This window comes from Condylura cristata, unplaced genomic scaffold (assembly GCF_000260355.1).
Source record: "Condylura cristata isolate star-nosed mole 26May11 unplaced genomic scaffold, ConCri1.0 scaffold00015, whole genome shotgun sequence".
Classification (NCBI taxonomy): Eukaryota; Metazoa; Chordata; class Mammalia; order Eulipotyphla; family Talpidae; genus Condylura; species Condylura cristata.
Window position 1 is genome coordinate 36,632,948 of NW_004567116.1, and position 14,849 is coordinate 36,647,796.

General features: G+C 44.2%; 2 protein-coding genes across 3 annotated transcripts in view; one reads left to right on the forward strand and one right to left on the reverse strand.

Moving 5' to 3' along the window:
• The window catches only part of TRIM68 (tripartite motif containing 68), an 8,716-nt gene extending 1,458 nt beyond the window's left edge, over positions 1–7,258 (forward strand). The window contains exons 2-7 of one of the 2 annotated variants that reach the window (XM_004683678.2): positions 993–1,475; positions 3,131–3,226; positions 4,429–4,689; positions 5,042–5,064; positions 5,645–5,745; positions 5,936–7,258. In XM_004683678.2, the coding sequence (XP_004683735.1) occupies positions 1,050–1,475; positions 3,131–3,226; positions 4,429–4,689; positions 5,042–5,064; positions 5,645–5,745; positions 5,936–6,486 (1,458 nt within the window). In that variant the 5' untranslated portion in view covers positions 993–1,049 and the 3' untranslated portion in view covers positions 6,487–7,258. Of the gene's footprint in view, positions 1–992; positions 1,476–3,130; positions 3,227–3,259; positions 3,358–4,428; positions 4,690–5,041; positions 5,065–5,644; positions 5,746–5,935 lie in introns of those variants that run through there. The other variant, XM_012725059.1, reaches the window with a different exon arrangement.
• A 3,783-nt stretch (positions 7,259–11,041) lies between these two features.
• Positions 11,042–12,038, reverse strand: LOC101633096 (olfactory receptor 52I2). Its single transcript, XM_004683146.2, has one exon. It carries the CDS (start codon positions 12,036–12,038, stop codon positions 11,064–11,066), a length of 975 nt encoding a protein of 324 aa, XP_004683203.1. The 3' UTR covers positions 11,042–11,063.
• Positions 12,039–14,849: the final 2,811 nt, after the last annotated feature.

Genomic DNA, 14,849 nt, shown 5'->3' on the forward strand with positions numbered 1-14,849 from the left:
CAAGCCCGGTTTCTTCATCTCATGTTTGCTGCTCCATGTGGCTTCCTTAGGTCTCCTTCTCCATCTGCCTTTCTTCTCTCTTCTCTCTCCTTTTTCTCTGCTCAGTTCCACCCTCCTTCTGGGTGGGGCAGGGAACCTGGAACTTCCCTTCTCCTAGGGACCACCCAGTTACACTATCATCTGGGAAAGCAGCAAGAACCCCTTGTGTTCCAGTGAGTTGAATGAGGTCTGTTGGAAAATGTGGCCATTCCTCCCTTGTCTGGACACAGGTGTTGCGAGGTGAAGAGAGGTAACTTTCTGTCAAACAGGGTACTGAGGAACCAGGGTAGACTCCTCGCTAGGTTGGTAACTTAGTTAAACTAAGTTTAGACCTTTTATAGGTTGCTGGACCTTTTAAGTTGGTCATTATAAAGGAAGGAAGGAAAGCAGGAAGCACAGAGGCGGGAAGGAAAGTATGACCCGCAGGTCCCCTAGAATAGTACTCAAAATTTGCTTACTACCCCACTTTCTTCATGAAGTTATTGGACTACCCTAGCGCACAGCCTCTTGTTGACTTGTCATACTTTGAATATAAAAAGATTAAGTAATTTGCCCAAGAGAGAATAGTGGAGCCCAGCACCAAGCACCTGTAAAAAGACCAGTAGAATAATAATTTCTACTAGGATTGTGAAATTAACTGAGTTAATGCACTTAAAATGCCCAGAATAGTTCCTGGCACATAATATGCTCAGAAAATGCCATCTATTATTATTATATGTTTTCAATTACCTAAGTGTAAAAGTATTTTGGGTTTAGGAACTATACATCCCACATTCACTTGCTTAGGCATTATCAGATACCCCTCTGCCCTGTAACATAACCCAGTTGGGAAGTGCTTATTAAACAAGGTCAGTGAAGGAGCCAAAGAAGGAAGTTGTTTTTTTTGTCATTAATTATCCCTTTACTGATCCCTCTGCTTTTGTGTTTCCTTTTTCCCTTATTTTTCTTTGCAGTCCTCACTACCACTGTCTGGTTTTTTTCATGTTCTGAGGAGGGGATGAGAAGGAGCCATGGATCCTGCAGCATTAGTGGAAGCCGTTGTGGAAGAAGTGGCCTGTCCCATCTGCATGACCTTCCTCAAGGAGCCTATGAGCATCGACTGTGGCCACAGCTTCTGCCACAGTTGTCTCTCTGAACTCTGGAAGGGGCTGGAGGATTCTGAGAACTGGAGTTACACATGTCCACTCTGCCGGGCCCCTGTCCAGCCAAGGAACCGGAGGCCTAATTGGCAGCTGGCCAATGTGGTGGAGAAAGTCCGGCTACTGGGACTGCATCCAGAAATGGGGCTGAAGGGCGACATGTGTGAGCTCCATGGACAACAGTTAAAGGTGTTCTGCAGAGAGGATGGCCTGATCATGTGCCAGGCCTGCAGCCATTCCCCCGAACATGCCACCCACAGTGTCATGCCCATGGAAGATGTTGCCTGGGAGTATAAGGTGGGAGATGGTGGTTGGCACCTCGGTCTCTCTGCCACCCCTACTTAGCTGTCTCTAGATCAGAGAATTGATTCCTCTGTGCCTGACACCCACAGATCCCTGGCACTTGATGCAATCCACCCCTCACCTTGCATTCATAACCTCCTTTGACTGCAATCCCGTCCACTTCCAGGCCAGATCCCAGTGTGGCTCAATGCCTAACCCAGAGATACATCCCTTGTTAAGAATTTGAAGACCCAGTTTGTTTTAGCTTCTGGGTGGTTCAGGTGACTTTGGGTGTGAGTAGTACTCAAGGCTGTACCTCATAGAACCTAAAACCCTCTCATAATGTTCTGCAGTCACTTGACATTGGCTGAGTCATTTTAACTCCCTTATTTATAGACTGAATGACCCTTAGAAATTTGAGATCATGACAGTTGACTTTAGAACAGGAAAGGACTATCGGTGAGTCATGTAGTGAGATTTTCTAATCTAATGTTCTAAGGTTCCTTCTCACTTCACGTTAGTCAAATGCAGGTTAGGAGCTAAATAGCGGCTCTTCTAATTCTTTGACCAGACCAGAATTCTTTCTCCCTTCCCCTTCTCCTTTGAAAACTCACCTCTGACACACCTGCTGCTTTTTGTAGCTACCCTCACTTACTTCAAGCTTCTTACATCTTTCTTCAGTTAGTTGCCCATACTGACATCTTTCTCAGAATCTCAATATTCCCATCGTTGTGTGATCCACCAATCCAGTACTGGTCTTAATTCTCTATCTTGAAGTTGAAATTAGAAGGTAGCTGTTTTTCTATTCAAGAAACATTTCTTAAAAAATTAAAACTATTAAGCTTGTTTTGAGAGATTTAGAGTAGGGAGGCAGTATAACACAGTTATAGCAATTAAGAGGCTGGGCTAAAACCCGCCCAGCCATTTACCAGCTGAATGACGTTCAGTAAGTCTTTTAGTCTCAGTTTTTGTATCTATAAAAGGGGAAGAATACAAATCTCAAGAGGTTGTGAGTGTTAAAGGTGTATTTACTGCTTAAGCCATATTTGACCCTTGGTAAATTTTTCATAAAAGTGGTTAATGTTATCAGAAGCCTTCATGCTTCCCAATAGTAATCTCTTACATTTACACCCTAGGCTAGTGCTCCTTACTTTTAATATGCAAGTGCTCCTTACTTTTAATATGCAAGTGCTCCTTACTTTTAATATGCAAGTGAGCCATCCAAGGATCTTCCTAAAATGCAAGTTCTAATTCAGTATGTATGGGGTGAGGCCCTAGAGCCTGCATTTCTAATAAGGTCCCAGGTGGTGCTGATCTGCTTTGAATAACAAGCTTTTATGATCTGCTTTGAATAACAAGGATGCAGGTTAACACAGCAGATAAGGATGAAAATAGGAGTGGGTAGGGAAATCCAAGGTAGTTTTCTGGCAAGGTTGGAAATAGACCTACTTTACAGAAACTGACCGTGTGGGCGTTTAAATGATTCTCAATCGAGAGCTACATTGGATGTCATAAGGCAAGAACCCCATTTCTGTGTCATTTTGCTTCTCTCCCAGGATTCTACTGGCCCATCACCCAAAGGACACTTGTTTCTCATTTTCTGCCAGTGCTAGGAAGTCTTATCAAACTGGGCTGCCTGAGATGGCCTCATGAGTTTTCATTTCTTTCAGTGGAAACTCCATGAGGTTCTGGAACATCTGAAGAAAGAGCAAGAAGAGGCGTGGAATCTGGAAGTCAGTGAGAGGAAACGAACTGCCGACTGGAAGGCAGGTTGCTGCCAGGGGCATGAGTCTGTCTGATCCTTGTGTGATCCTGGAGCTGGCCTTTGGTAGCTCCTTATCTCTCAGGAGGTTTGAAATCGGAGAGCCTGAGGTTCCATACCAACTTTCTTTACCAGGTGTGTGGCCTTGGTAGGCCATGTATCCCTCAATTCCAGTTTCCCGAGAGTGATGTCCGGATAGCCCCTGGGCCCAGGTCCTTATGTGTGAGAAAGGAAAAACATGGGCCTATTTAGGTCATAGTGGCAGAACTCGTGTAATGCTTACTAAAGCATATTTTGTTTAATTTTTCCTGGTAGAACATATTTACCAAAAGTTATTAAGCATTAGAAAATCATGACTGATTTTTGAGGCACATAACTACCCAACTGCCGCGTCCGGCTAATCGGAGCCGAGTCCGGCGAGGGACGATGAGGTTAAAGAAAACACAGGCCACCAAGGTTCTTCATCCAGGAGTCTCTCCCTTTATTGTCCGTGACCCCCCTTTATATATCATTAGGCAGTAAGGGTGGGAGTTTGGAGAAGAGTGGAAATTTACTGAGAAAGAGGTATGGGGGAAGTGAGGAGTTTCTCTTATCACGGCCGGCCGGCAACTGCCAGACGCCTGCACTCCCTATGGCGCAGGTGTGGGCACTCCCTCACTCCCTTTATGGCGCCTCAGGCTGTTAGATAGGATGACCACAAATCTGCGTCCACCTTATCGGTTCAACCATCTGTTGCCATGGTAGCACAGCGGTGGGCGCATTCCTCGGAGTCCCAAGAGCTGGGTGCAACCGAGCCACCAACACCCAACTATCCAAAAGTGTCATCAACAGAAGGTAACATCAAACCAGTCTAAAACAGTATGTTGAATTGATACATTACTAGTATCTAATAGTGTAAACGACACTGTCTTTGATTCTTAAGTGTAACAATCATCAATATTCTGAAAATAGAAGTCGAGTATACAGTACCAAGATGGTGTTCTGTACCCTCTCAGCGTCAACAGGAGTAATAACAAGGCTCAGTAGCACAAATTGAAGCTATGCGAACAGAAGGGCAGGAAAACTCAGGTCCTTTATTTCTACTAAGCCTGGCACACTGTACCAAAACATTCTAGACCATGTGATCGTGTACATGCTGGTGTCCTCAATCCTGGGTGACTTTTATACCAACACTTATCAGTGCTGATTCCAGTCGTGGCTCTGTAGATGCAGGTGGAAGCCCGGAAGAAGAGTATCACATGGGAGTTTGAGAAGTATCAGAGATTACTAGAGAAAAAACAGCCCTCAGGTCGGCAGCTAGAGGCAGAGGCAGCTGCAGCTTTGGCCAACCTGGAGCAGGAGGAAGAGGAGACCACACAGAAGCTGCAATTAAATCATGAGACCCTGACCCAGCAGAGCCGGGTGCTGTGGAGGATGATTGAGGAGCTGAAAGAGCGGTCCCAGAGGCCTGTCCGCTGGATGCTGAAGGTGAGTAGCAGGGCTTCTTGAACACAGCTGGAACTCCAGCTGTTTCCAGTGGCCCTTCCAGCACTACCTGCAGGCGTGGGACCTGTGTGCCCCTGAGATTACTGCCCCCCCAGTGGGTGACTGACCTGGTGCTTCATAGATGTGGCAGCTTCAGGCAGCTCTGGCAACAAACCAGCCAGAACGCAGCATGCTGTGTTCCCCTCCTGCCTGCATCTGTCTCCACTGCCTTCTCTCCCACCTACTCTGTGTCTCACATTCCCTTGGGTAGCCACCTACCCCTGAGCGCAGTGTCTGATGTCCCTTTGAGGCACAGCACATACTCATATCCTGATTTTTTTTTTTTTCTTTCTAGGATATTCATGAAGTCTTAAACAGGTATGGGCCCATCCTTGGATCCCCCACAGCCTTGTAAGGGAAAGTAAGGCCTGACCAGGCTGGAAGTGGGGAAGGAACAGGACCCTGCACCTACAGAAAGCACATGTTAATCCATAACCTTCTTCCTTTTTCATGGTGTTAGCTAAAACTTTGCACTTTCTTTTATTCATCTTTGTTCATAGGCAGTTTTATTTTCAGTAGTACCAATAAGAATTTCAGGTAAAGTTGCAAAGCACATGGTTACAAGTATATCCCCCAAGATAGGACAAAGATCGTGGTGTGTCCTTAGTGATGCTCTAAACCCGAAGCACCAGCCTCTCCCCTGCAGCACACCTCTCCCTCTCCTGTTGGATGCACCTCAGACCCCTCCTACAGCATAGGAATGTGAAGGTGCTCTCCCTTCTACAGCCCTTAAGGCCAGTCAGCTAACCATCACAGCTCTGCTTTGCCTGGTATCTCTGGCCAGGCATCCCTCACTGACCAGGTCCCTAGCCAAGGCCCTCCTCCGCATACTCAGGGAAGGCCCAGCCATGTACAGAGCCAGGACTTCCAGCCCCAAGACTTATTCCTACCCTACCAGGAGCAAGTCGTGGAGCCTACAGCGGCCAGAACAAGTCTCCTTGGAGCTGAAGACAAATTGCCTTGTATTGGGACTAAAAGAGATTCTGAGGTCATATGCAGGTAATGGTGCTGGTGGAGATTGTGATGAGTATTGGGGTCCCTCCTGAGGAATGAAACAGTGCGGCGTCCTCTGGATGCCCCATCCAACCCCCCTGTCATCACTGAGAAACCTGTGGCTGTACTAATCAGGAGATCAACCCCAGGCCCACTGGCTCTCTGTCAGCTACCAAGCAGGATGTTTTTCCCCTAGTGGATGTGCGCTTGGACCCAGACACTGCTTATTCCCGCCTCGTTGTGTCGGAGGACAGAAAACGCGTGCACTATGGAGATGCCAAGCAGAAACTTCCAGACAACTCTGAGAGGTTCTACCTCTACAATATCGTCCTGGGCAGCCAGTGCATCTCCTCAGGCCGGCACTACTGGGAGGTAGAAGTGGGAGACAGGTCTGAATGGGGCCTAGGAGTGTGTGAGGAGAATGTGGATCGGAAGGAGGTGGTCTATTTATCCCCAAACTATGGATTCTGGGTGATAAGGCTGAGGAAGGGAAATGAGTACCGGGCAGGCACTGAGGAATACCCCCTACTGTCCCTGTCAGTCCCTCCCCGCCGGGTGGGAGTCTTCCTGGATTATGAGGCCCATGATGTCTCCTTCTACAATGTGACGGACAATGGCTCCCACATTTTCACTTTCCCCCACTACCCTTTCCCTGGGCGCCTCCTGCCCTATTTTAGCCCTTGCTATAGCATTGGCACAAACAACACCGCTCCTCTGACCATCTGCATCTTGGATGGGGAGGGCTAGGGGAGCCACTCTCTGGCAGGAGATCTTGGAATGTCTCCTGGCCCATAGGGGACTTGGACCTGCCACAGACAAGTTTCCCCTTGAACTGAGCTGAACTAGAACCCAGGGATAGCTCTGCCTGACCCAGTGTTCTGTTGCTACGAGGACAAATTCACCAAACCTCAGGCTCAGTCAAATAAGCGCCACTTCTCAGCAAGGAAAGCCTGACAGATGGTGGTGGGGATCAGAGCAGTGCTCAGGATCCGGACGCTGGCTTTTCTGTAGCTCATGCCCCCCTCCCCCCTGCCTTGCTGGTGTCATAATTACGTCAATAATGATGAGAACTGGGTCCAGCCTCCAGGGAACCCTTTGGATGCAGTTAACCAACAAGCCAAACAGTCCAGAGCTGGTGGCTGTGCTGGTACCAGTTGGTACCAAGACACCTAAGGTCTGCTACTAAGAACAAACTACTTTGACTCCAGCTTCCTGACCTCTTAACTAGAGAAATGCATTGCAGCAAAGGTTATGGGGCTTGCCCAGGCCACCCCAGTGGCCATCCCTCACTAGCCACGAGCTGGGCAAGTCACTCAGATCACTTGTTTTCAAGCTCTAAGGAGACTTGGGTCCCAGTCCTGCCTTTTTTTTTACATGACAGAATCAGAAAAGCTCTGAACCTTGTCTTTATCTTCACTTTATGGATGAAGAAACTGAAATGGCCTTAATGCAGAACTTACTCCTTACAAAGCTATTGAAAGACAATTACAAAGATTATAAAGTATTTCTCACACTGAAACTAAACAAGATTGACAAACTCACTTCTCAGCTTGATTGTCTGTGTGTCATTTCTTATTTGAGGGTCTGGAACAGCCCCCATGTTTGGAAGATGGTCACTGTCTTCAGTGGGGAATGGGCACTGTGTGCTCTCCTCCCTTCCAGGGTTGATGTGAAGACCTCAGATCCATCTCATACTTTAGCTCCTGTCTGAGGGGCCAAACTATGGGTCTGTCTATGGGGACCTGGCTGTCTCGCCTTCATACAGCCAGCAGCTTACATCTTTATAGCAGTGCCTTTATTTCATAGGGTCTCTACAAGTAGTCTGGAGCCTTTTCAACAGAAATGCACCCTTGCCAGTGGTAAACTCCTGGTCAGAATAATATATTTTGTGTCTGTCTCTCTTGAATTGGGATGGGGACTGGGACCTCACAGTAGAGAATAAAGATAGTAAAAAAGAAAAATAAAACAAATGACAAGGAAGGTAACCCACAAGCTGGTTGGGCTGAAGTTTGGGTCTTTTCATGTCACCAAGAAAGTCTGTGGTTCTGGCAACTGTGAAATAGTTTCTCTGCTTCTGTCTCTAAATCTGTGATGTAAAGAGGAATGGGGAAGGGGAGTCATAGAAGAAAGAATTTGACCATGCTCAATATGCCTGTTGGAGAGCCAGGTATTATAGTGAAAGGGAATTAAAACTGTTCATCTGTGCTATTGATTCTAGAATGATTGTTGTGCATGGCAAAACCAGTTTACCACATATCTGTGATTATGGCTAGAAACTAACAAACTGCAAAGCAAGCTCATGAAAATTACTGGCATTGCTTTTGCAAGGAACTACAACAGTACATTATGTTACATTATGTGTTGTCTCAGTGATGCTGTGTGATATAGTCTGCAGATGTGGTTTAAGCTTGAAGGATGTGACTTGGGGGTTAGGATTGGCAGCAGAGTAGATCCTGACTTAGGAAATAGGCAGTTCCAAACAGCTGTGGTGAAGGATAGCAAAAACAGTCTCTACCTTAATTGTATTGGCTAGTGTCCTCTGAAGGAAGTAAAACAGGGCAAACTGGAGAGAAAACTCATTCTATCCACCTGCTTCTCAGTCAGTCCTTTAGCATTGACAGTAGGTGGGGAGATGTCTCCATTAGCCACTTGGATGGAAATGAAGTGCTTAGTCATAAACCTGGTCTTGGCAGAGGGTAGGGCTGACCTGTTTTAGAGGGATGTAAGTCTTTTTATCCCTAGTCTTAGGGATGTGAAAAATAGGTCTTTAGGGAGCGCTTCCAGTCATAGACATAGACATTTTACAGAAGAGACTGCTGGCCCAGTCTGTGGTGTTTTTTTACTATGGTTTTATTAAGACACATCTTGGAAATTTTCTAGAAAAGGTGTATTACCCAGTGATAAATTCTTTCAAACCAAGAATAAGTTAAAGAACAGGGTGACCCTGTTTGTAATGTGCTATTTTCTTGTTACTTGATTTTTTTTAAGATTTATTTATTTATTTATACAGAACTGGGGTACAGGCCAGAGGTGCAGGGGGCGGTGAGAGGATTCTCCAGAGACAGAGTAGGGAACAGAATAGGCAGGTTGACGAACTACACTGCTGAGGGAAACAGCAGGCAAGGCAGGAGAGGTCTGCTGTGCCATGTGGATCACCTCCCAGGCCAGGGATCCAACTCTTTAATGCTGCACTTCGACCTCTGTGCCACCAGGGAGGGCCATTATTTGATATTTATAAACTAATTTGTGTGCTGTTATTATTTGTTGGAATGATTACAAAGTTAAATGGCTTCATTGATTATTTTCTATTGTCTGATTTTTTAAGATCAGGCAAGAAGATTGGAGTTCACAGATACAAAAACTCCTTTCTCCAAGGTAGTAGTTTATACTTCCCTTTTAAGAACTCCATGGAGACAGTTCTTGTTTGGGTCACCACTCCAGCCTGAGTCTAGCCATGTGTTGATCAGTACTTAAATGAGGGAACTTTCATTCACATGCCTAAAATCAAAACAAAAATTAGCTCTTCCGCCTCATAGATGCTTAGAATACTGAGTGCTCCTTAGTTATAATCTTGCTCAAAGCTAATTTGAGGAATAGTCACAAAAGTAGGCCAGAAGAGGAAGAAGCTGGCAGGTAGACAACAGCATGCCTGCACTTTCCCGGGAAGGCTTGGGGATCACACCTCCACCTTGGTGTGAGCATTTACTACAAGGCAGGGATAAGTTTTACCGAGGCTGGTATTACTCTCAGAGAAACTAAGATGTGCAGTGCCTGAGCCATGAAGGAAAAGGCCACTAGAAGGATGAGGGCTTGCTATGGAGAAAGAATGGTATGACTTTGCAAAATGAAAATCTTATCAAAAATGTTTAACTGCTTCTTGATCTTAATTTGTTTTTACATTAGGAGTTGCAGAGTGAGGAGTTTTTTACTGTTCTTTGGGAACTTAGTGCATTATTGGATTTTTAGAGGCTGAGTCCTAGTCCACTGGTATAAAGGGATCGAGTACATTCTGGTAGGTAACAAAGGCCAGTGTTAGCACAAGGTATGTGTGCTAATTGTTGAGTTATCAAAAGTACTGAGCAGAACTGACACTACCCTTTAAAACTGTGGATTAGAAATTTACTGGCTGTACTTTTAAAGCATCTGTGTCAGAGTTAACCTTGTGTGCTTTATATTCATTACTCATTTTAAGTATTCTATGAATTAGCATTGTTTCCCTCACTAACAGAGGGAGATAATAAGATTCAGATAACTTGTTATCAACTCTTAGGAAGTTATCTTTAATTAAGATTTTCAGGTGTACTAGAATAAATATATGTATCTTCTATATAAAATCTTTTTCTTTGAACATATACTGATGATTCCATTTAGACTTGCTGAAAGGAGAAAATAAAAACAAAAGCCAAGTACGTATTTAGAGAAAAGTAGTGACATTTCATCTTCACTATTAATATTATTTTTCTTTAATGTTTTTACATTAGAGGTATCCAAAAGGCCTATGTAATATCTGATCCCTGTCTTTTGGGTCTTAGAGTTAAGTCACACAAGCAGGATTAGGAAGCAGAGACAGAATGCCCAAAACCAGACTCACGTCGCCTTAGCTTCTGCTTAGAAACAGAAGAGTGGGAATTATACACTGCCTTCAACTGCTTAATGATGGAGACATGGGAAAAGGAGATAGAGGAATCTTACCAAACTTACTCAGGGATATACCTGGGTGTACAAAATAAACTAGTCATAGACTCAGTTCTTTGTCTCATTTTGCCAACCTGTCTCTTCCTGTAGACTAGGTTTCTCTCCCCAAATTCATGTGTTGGAAAAAGGCCCCCATCAGTGATCCCAAGTTTTCTCGTCAGATTAGCTCAAATCCACTTTGACTGAGAAGACCTGTGGTTCAGGCCTGCACACGAGAACCAAGTTTAATGGACTTCATCATTGGGCCACAAGGCAGGGTCATATATTAACAGTTGCTTCCCTATAACCTGAGAAAATCATCTGGGTGTACAGGGGTCAAACAGTTGGTTTCTTCTGGAATTAGACCCTAAATTAGATATATAGGCCAGAAGTTAAGGAAAGAAAAACCCTAAATATATATTCTGTGCCCAAACTTATATCTGAATCATTAACTAAGCCATTAAAAGTATTGACAGAAAATTACTCAGTTATTTCATGTTCTTGTTAGAAATTGAAAAATGATGTAAAGATATCCTTTACAGCTTTATCTTAGAACCCCTATGGTGCCAGGTGAACCAAATCAGCCCCACAGATCTCTAAGGAATCTTTGAAGTTGGATGGCATGCTCAAGAACTGACCAGACTTTGGGTTCATGAACCAAGGTTGGGGTGGCCAAAGAGACAGCGCATCAAAAAACTCAGTGTTTGCTGCCGTATTTGTTTAGTCCTCAGGCCATAGATGATGGGATTTAAAGTGGGTGGGATGACCAGGTACAAGTCTGCTAACAGCACTTGTGTGTGTAAGGGCACTGTGCCCTTTCCTAGCCAGGCCACGTAGATGGAGGCCATCCCAGGCAGGTAGTACAGAGCCATAACACCTACATGGGAGCCACATGTGCTTAATGCTTTCAACTGAGCATTCTTTGAGGAGAGACCAAATACTGCCCGGAGAATCAGGTTGTAAGATGCAGCAATGAAGACCACATCACAGCCCACGATAATAGAAGACCCGATCATACTGTAGAGACTACTGGGCATGGGGCTGGCACATGCCAACTTGGCCACAGCTATGTGCTCACAGTAAGAATGGAGAACCACTTTGGAGTCACAGAAAGGTAGGTGACTCACCATCCAACTGAGTGGAGTCATGAATATGACTGCTCTGATGGTGATGGCCACACACATTCCTAGCATCACTTGAGGGGTGAGAATCCTCTTGTAGTGTAGGGGCTTACAGATGGCTACATAGCGGTCAAAAGCCATGGCCAACAACAGCCCTGTCTCCACAGCTGTGGCTGCATGGACAAAATACATCTGAATGAAACAGCCATTAAAGCTGATGGAGTTGTCTCCTGAGAAGAAGATGACCACCATCTTGGGCACCACCGAGGAGGCCATAACAATGTCCACAGCAGCTAGAACACATAGAAAACAGTACATGGGCTCTCGTAGGGTAGAATCCATCCAGATTACTGTTATTATGAGGGAGTTCCCCAACAGGACTATAGTGTACATGGCAGTCAGTGTAACAGCCAGCCAAAGATGGGAAGAGTGCAGACCTGGGATGCCCACAAGTAAGAAAGTGTCAGGGGGTTCCATTGTGTGGTTGTCATCTGGGCCCACCATCACAGATACAGCAGCTTTCCTGTTAAAAAATAAAACGTTATAAGAAAAGATTTTAATCCTGTAAGACTTGCTCCCAGCTGAGTTGTTAGGAGAGCTATTCCCAGCTCAATGGACCATGGATTCAAACAACTGACAGCTGACACATCCTAACATCCTCCTCATTATTCCTTACCTTATTAATTTATATTTTTTTAATGAAGGGTTTTAGGTTACATCCTTTGGGAAATCTCCCCTTCCTCATCCCATTTGGGTACCTTTCTTCTGAGCTTTCACTGAACATTCCATGTTGACCTCTGAGGGACCTAAAATGATGACAGTACCTATGACTTAAATCATATGTTTTGTTCAAAGCCTTATGCCAAATGTATGACCCACAGTTGTGGTGCAAAAATCCATTAAGGGAAGACAAGTATACTCATTATAGCAAATACTTTCCACAGAATGAAGTCAAAAGGAAAAGTTTTTCTTTTTTCTTAAATTGTTCAATTCCTAAGACATAATAATTATTGAATCAAACAATGAGCGTTTAAGGGTAAATATGTCACATTTTGTACCCTTTATATAGTGTCTTGACAAAAGATGAATAAAGCATTCTTCTGATTGAGAATATTTCCATGAAAATGAGTTTACGAAAGAGCAACATTCACACTTTCCATAGGAGATAACTAACCACCTGGAGATTTATGATCCCTACTTTCTCTAAATTTCAGCCTATTTTCCTGTAGAGCAAAGTTCAATTGTAGATTAAACAGTTACAAGTGAAACAGGACTCCTTTCTTGATGACCCAGCAATTTTAAATAAAGGGTACTTAACCTGTCAAGAGTCAGGACTAACCTGCCCTCAACTGTCATCTCCAGTCCTCAATTGGCTTCCAGGCTTGAGATTTCCATATCCCTGTGCTTGGATGCTTTCTATGCGTACCCCTTTTCTAACTGAGTGGTGGTCTGGCCTCTCTCTGAGAATAACCGAGTACATCAGATTGTGGAGTAGTAGCCGCCAAGCCCCATCAGTAGACATAATCTCTGTTAAACCAAGCCCTTGGTAAGCTTTACCTGGGTCTTAGTCCTAATCAAATGACACAACTTCCCTTCCTAATCCCCTTCAACCCCCTGCACTAGTTGACTCCATATATACCTGAGTCCCAGAACCTAGATAGTAGTCCTCTGAAGTTTTCTGAAAGTCCACATTTCTGGAATAGGATTAGAAACTGATCTTTATTGAAATACACAAACCACCCACAACCAACAACAACAAAAAAAATTTAGACTTACAAAATGCCTTATAGCAGAAAATTCTGACCAATACAGTGAGTGCTGCTTTGTGGTCATATTAAAAGAAGCTTGCTGTAGATAACCATGAGGGAACAACTTCAGCGGGTGGTGGGAGAACTGACAAAGATTTTTGAAGTAGAATGCTGATGGAAAGTACATAGCAAAATTCGTTCAATGTTTCTTTACCACAGAGGGGTGTTTTCTGGAAGCCACAAACTCAGTTGAGCTTCACTGCTTAACCAGCTGAGTAAGAAAGAGTCTGAGGAACCAAAAAGCTGACTTCCACCCACTCACCTCTGATCCAAGACCTTCCTGTCCTGGCCCACAACCCTATGTAAATCCAGCTTTTCCCTACCCATCCCTCTCTCTTTAGCTCTGCAACTTCTACCTGTTCACACCTTTCATTCCCTGGAGAGTTTCACTTTCCTCATTTTTTTTTTTCTTCTTGATTCATCCTGTTACAAAGTTTACATATATTAGTCTTTTCAGATGACAGGATGTTTGGTGTGATAGATCCTCTCTTTACATTTTTATCTCTTTTCAATCTGCTACTATTGAAAATTTTCTTGCGAAGATAATAAATGATGTTCATCGACCACCTGTTGCCAAATCAGTGATTTTTTTCATTCATTATTTTACTCAACCTATCCATTTAGCATCAGTTACTACCAGCTCCCTCATTTTATGGGTAGCCATGAAATATATATCGTACTATATATAACTGTAACATACATACTGCAAAATGCACAGACCTCAGCTATACAGCTTTATAACTTATTATAAAGTGAACATATAAACACGCATATGGCTACTGCATAGACCAAGCTGCAGACACAATTGCTTCCTGGTTGTTGAGGTGCACTGTTCAAAAAGCTCAGGCCAGCTCTTCCTTGCACAATTTGTCACTGCCTTCAACTATGCAAAAACATTTACAAGACCTAGAGGTTCAATCACTAAAGTAACGCTTAGGGCCTGCCTGATGGGCTAGAGGTTTAAGTCTCAACAGGTGATAACCTGACAGCCTGAGTTCCATCCCCAGCCAGGAAGCTGACTCACATATGGCACAGCAGAGCTCTCCTGTCCTGCCCACTGCTCCCCTCAGTAGTGTATTTCAGTAAACCCACCTGCTCTGCTCCCCACTCTGGCTCTAGTGAATTCTCTCACCCCTGATTCCTCTGGCCTGAACCCCTGTTCCTCTATGTACAAAGCTTAAAAAAGAAAAGCTTAGATATGTAATTCAATAACTTAAATCATAGGACATGTGAGGATTTTTAATTGCTATTTAAATGATGGAAAATAGACAATTCAAATTAAAATTGTCCGAAAGGTAAAAGCAGTAATGCTTAACTCATTTGAATGGAGCCTTTGTGTTTATGGTAACCCTATACTTGTCCTCGCCAGCCAAAGAAACGTGTATCCAACCAAACCTGCTGCTCAATTTCTTCCCTCATGACAACTCCTAGTACCTGGAAGCTGTCTCTTCTTTTTCCAAGGTTGGACTTACCCATTCCTCACACAACTTTGAACCAAAACAGTTTT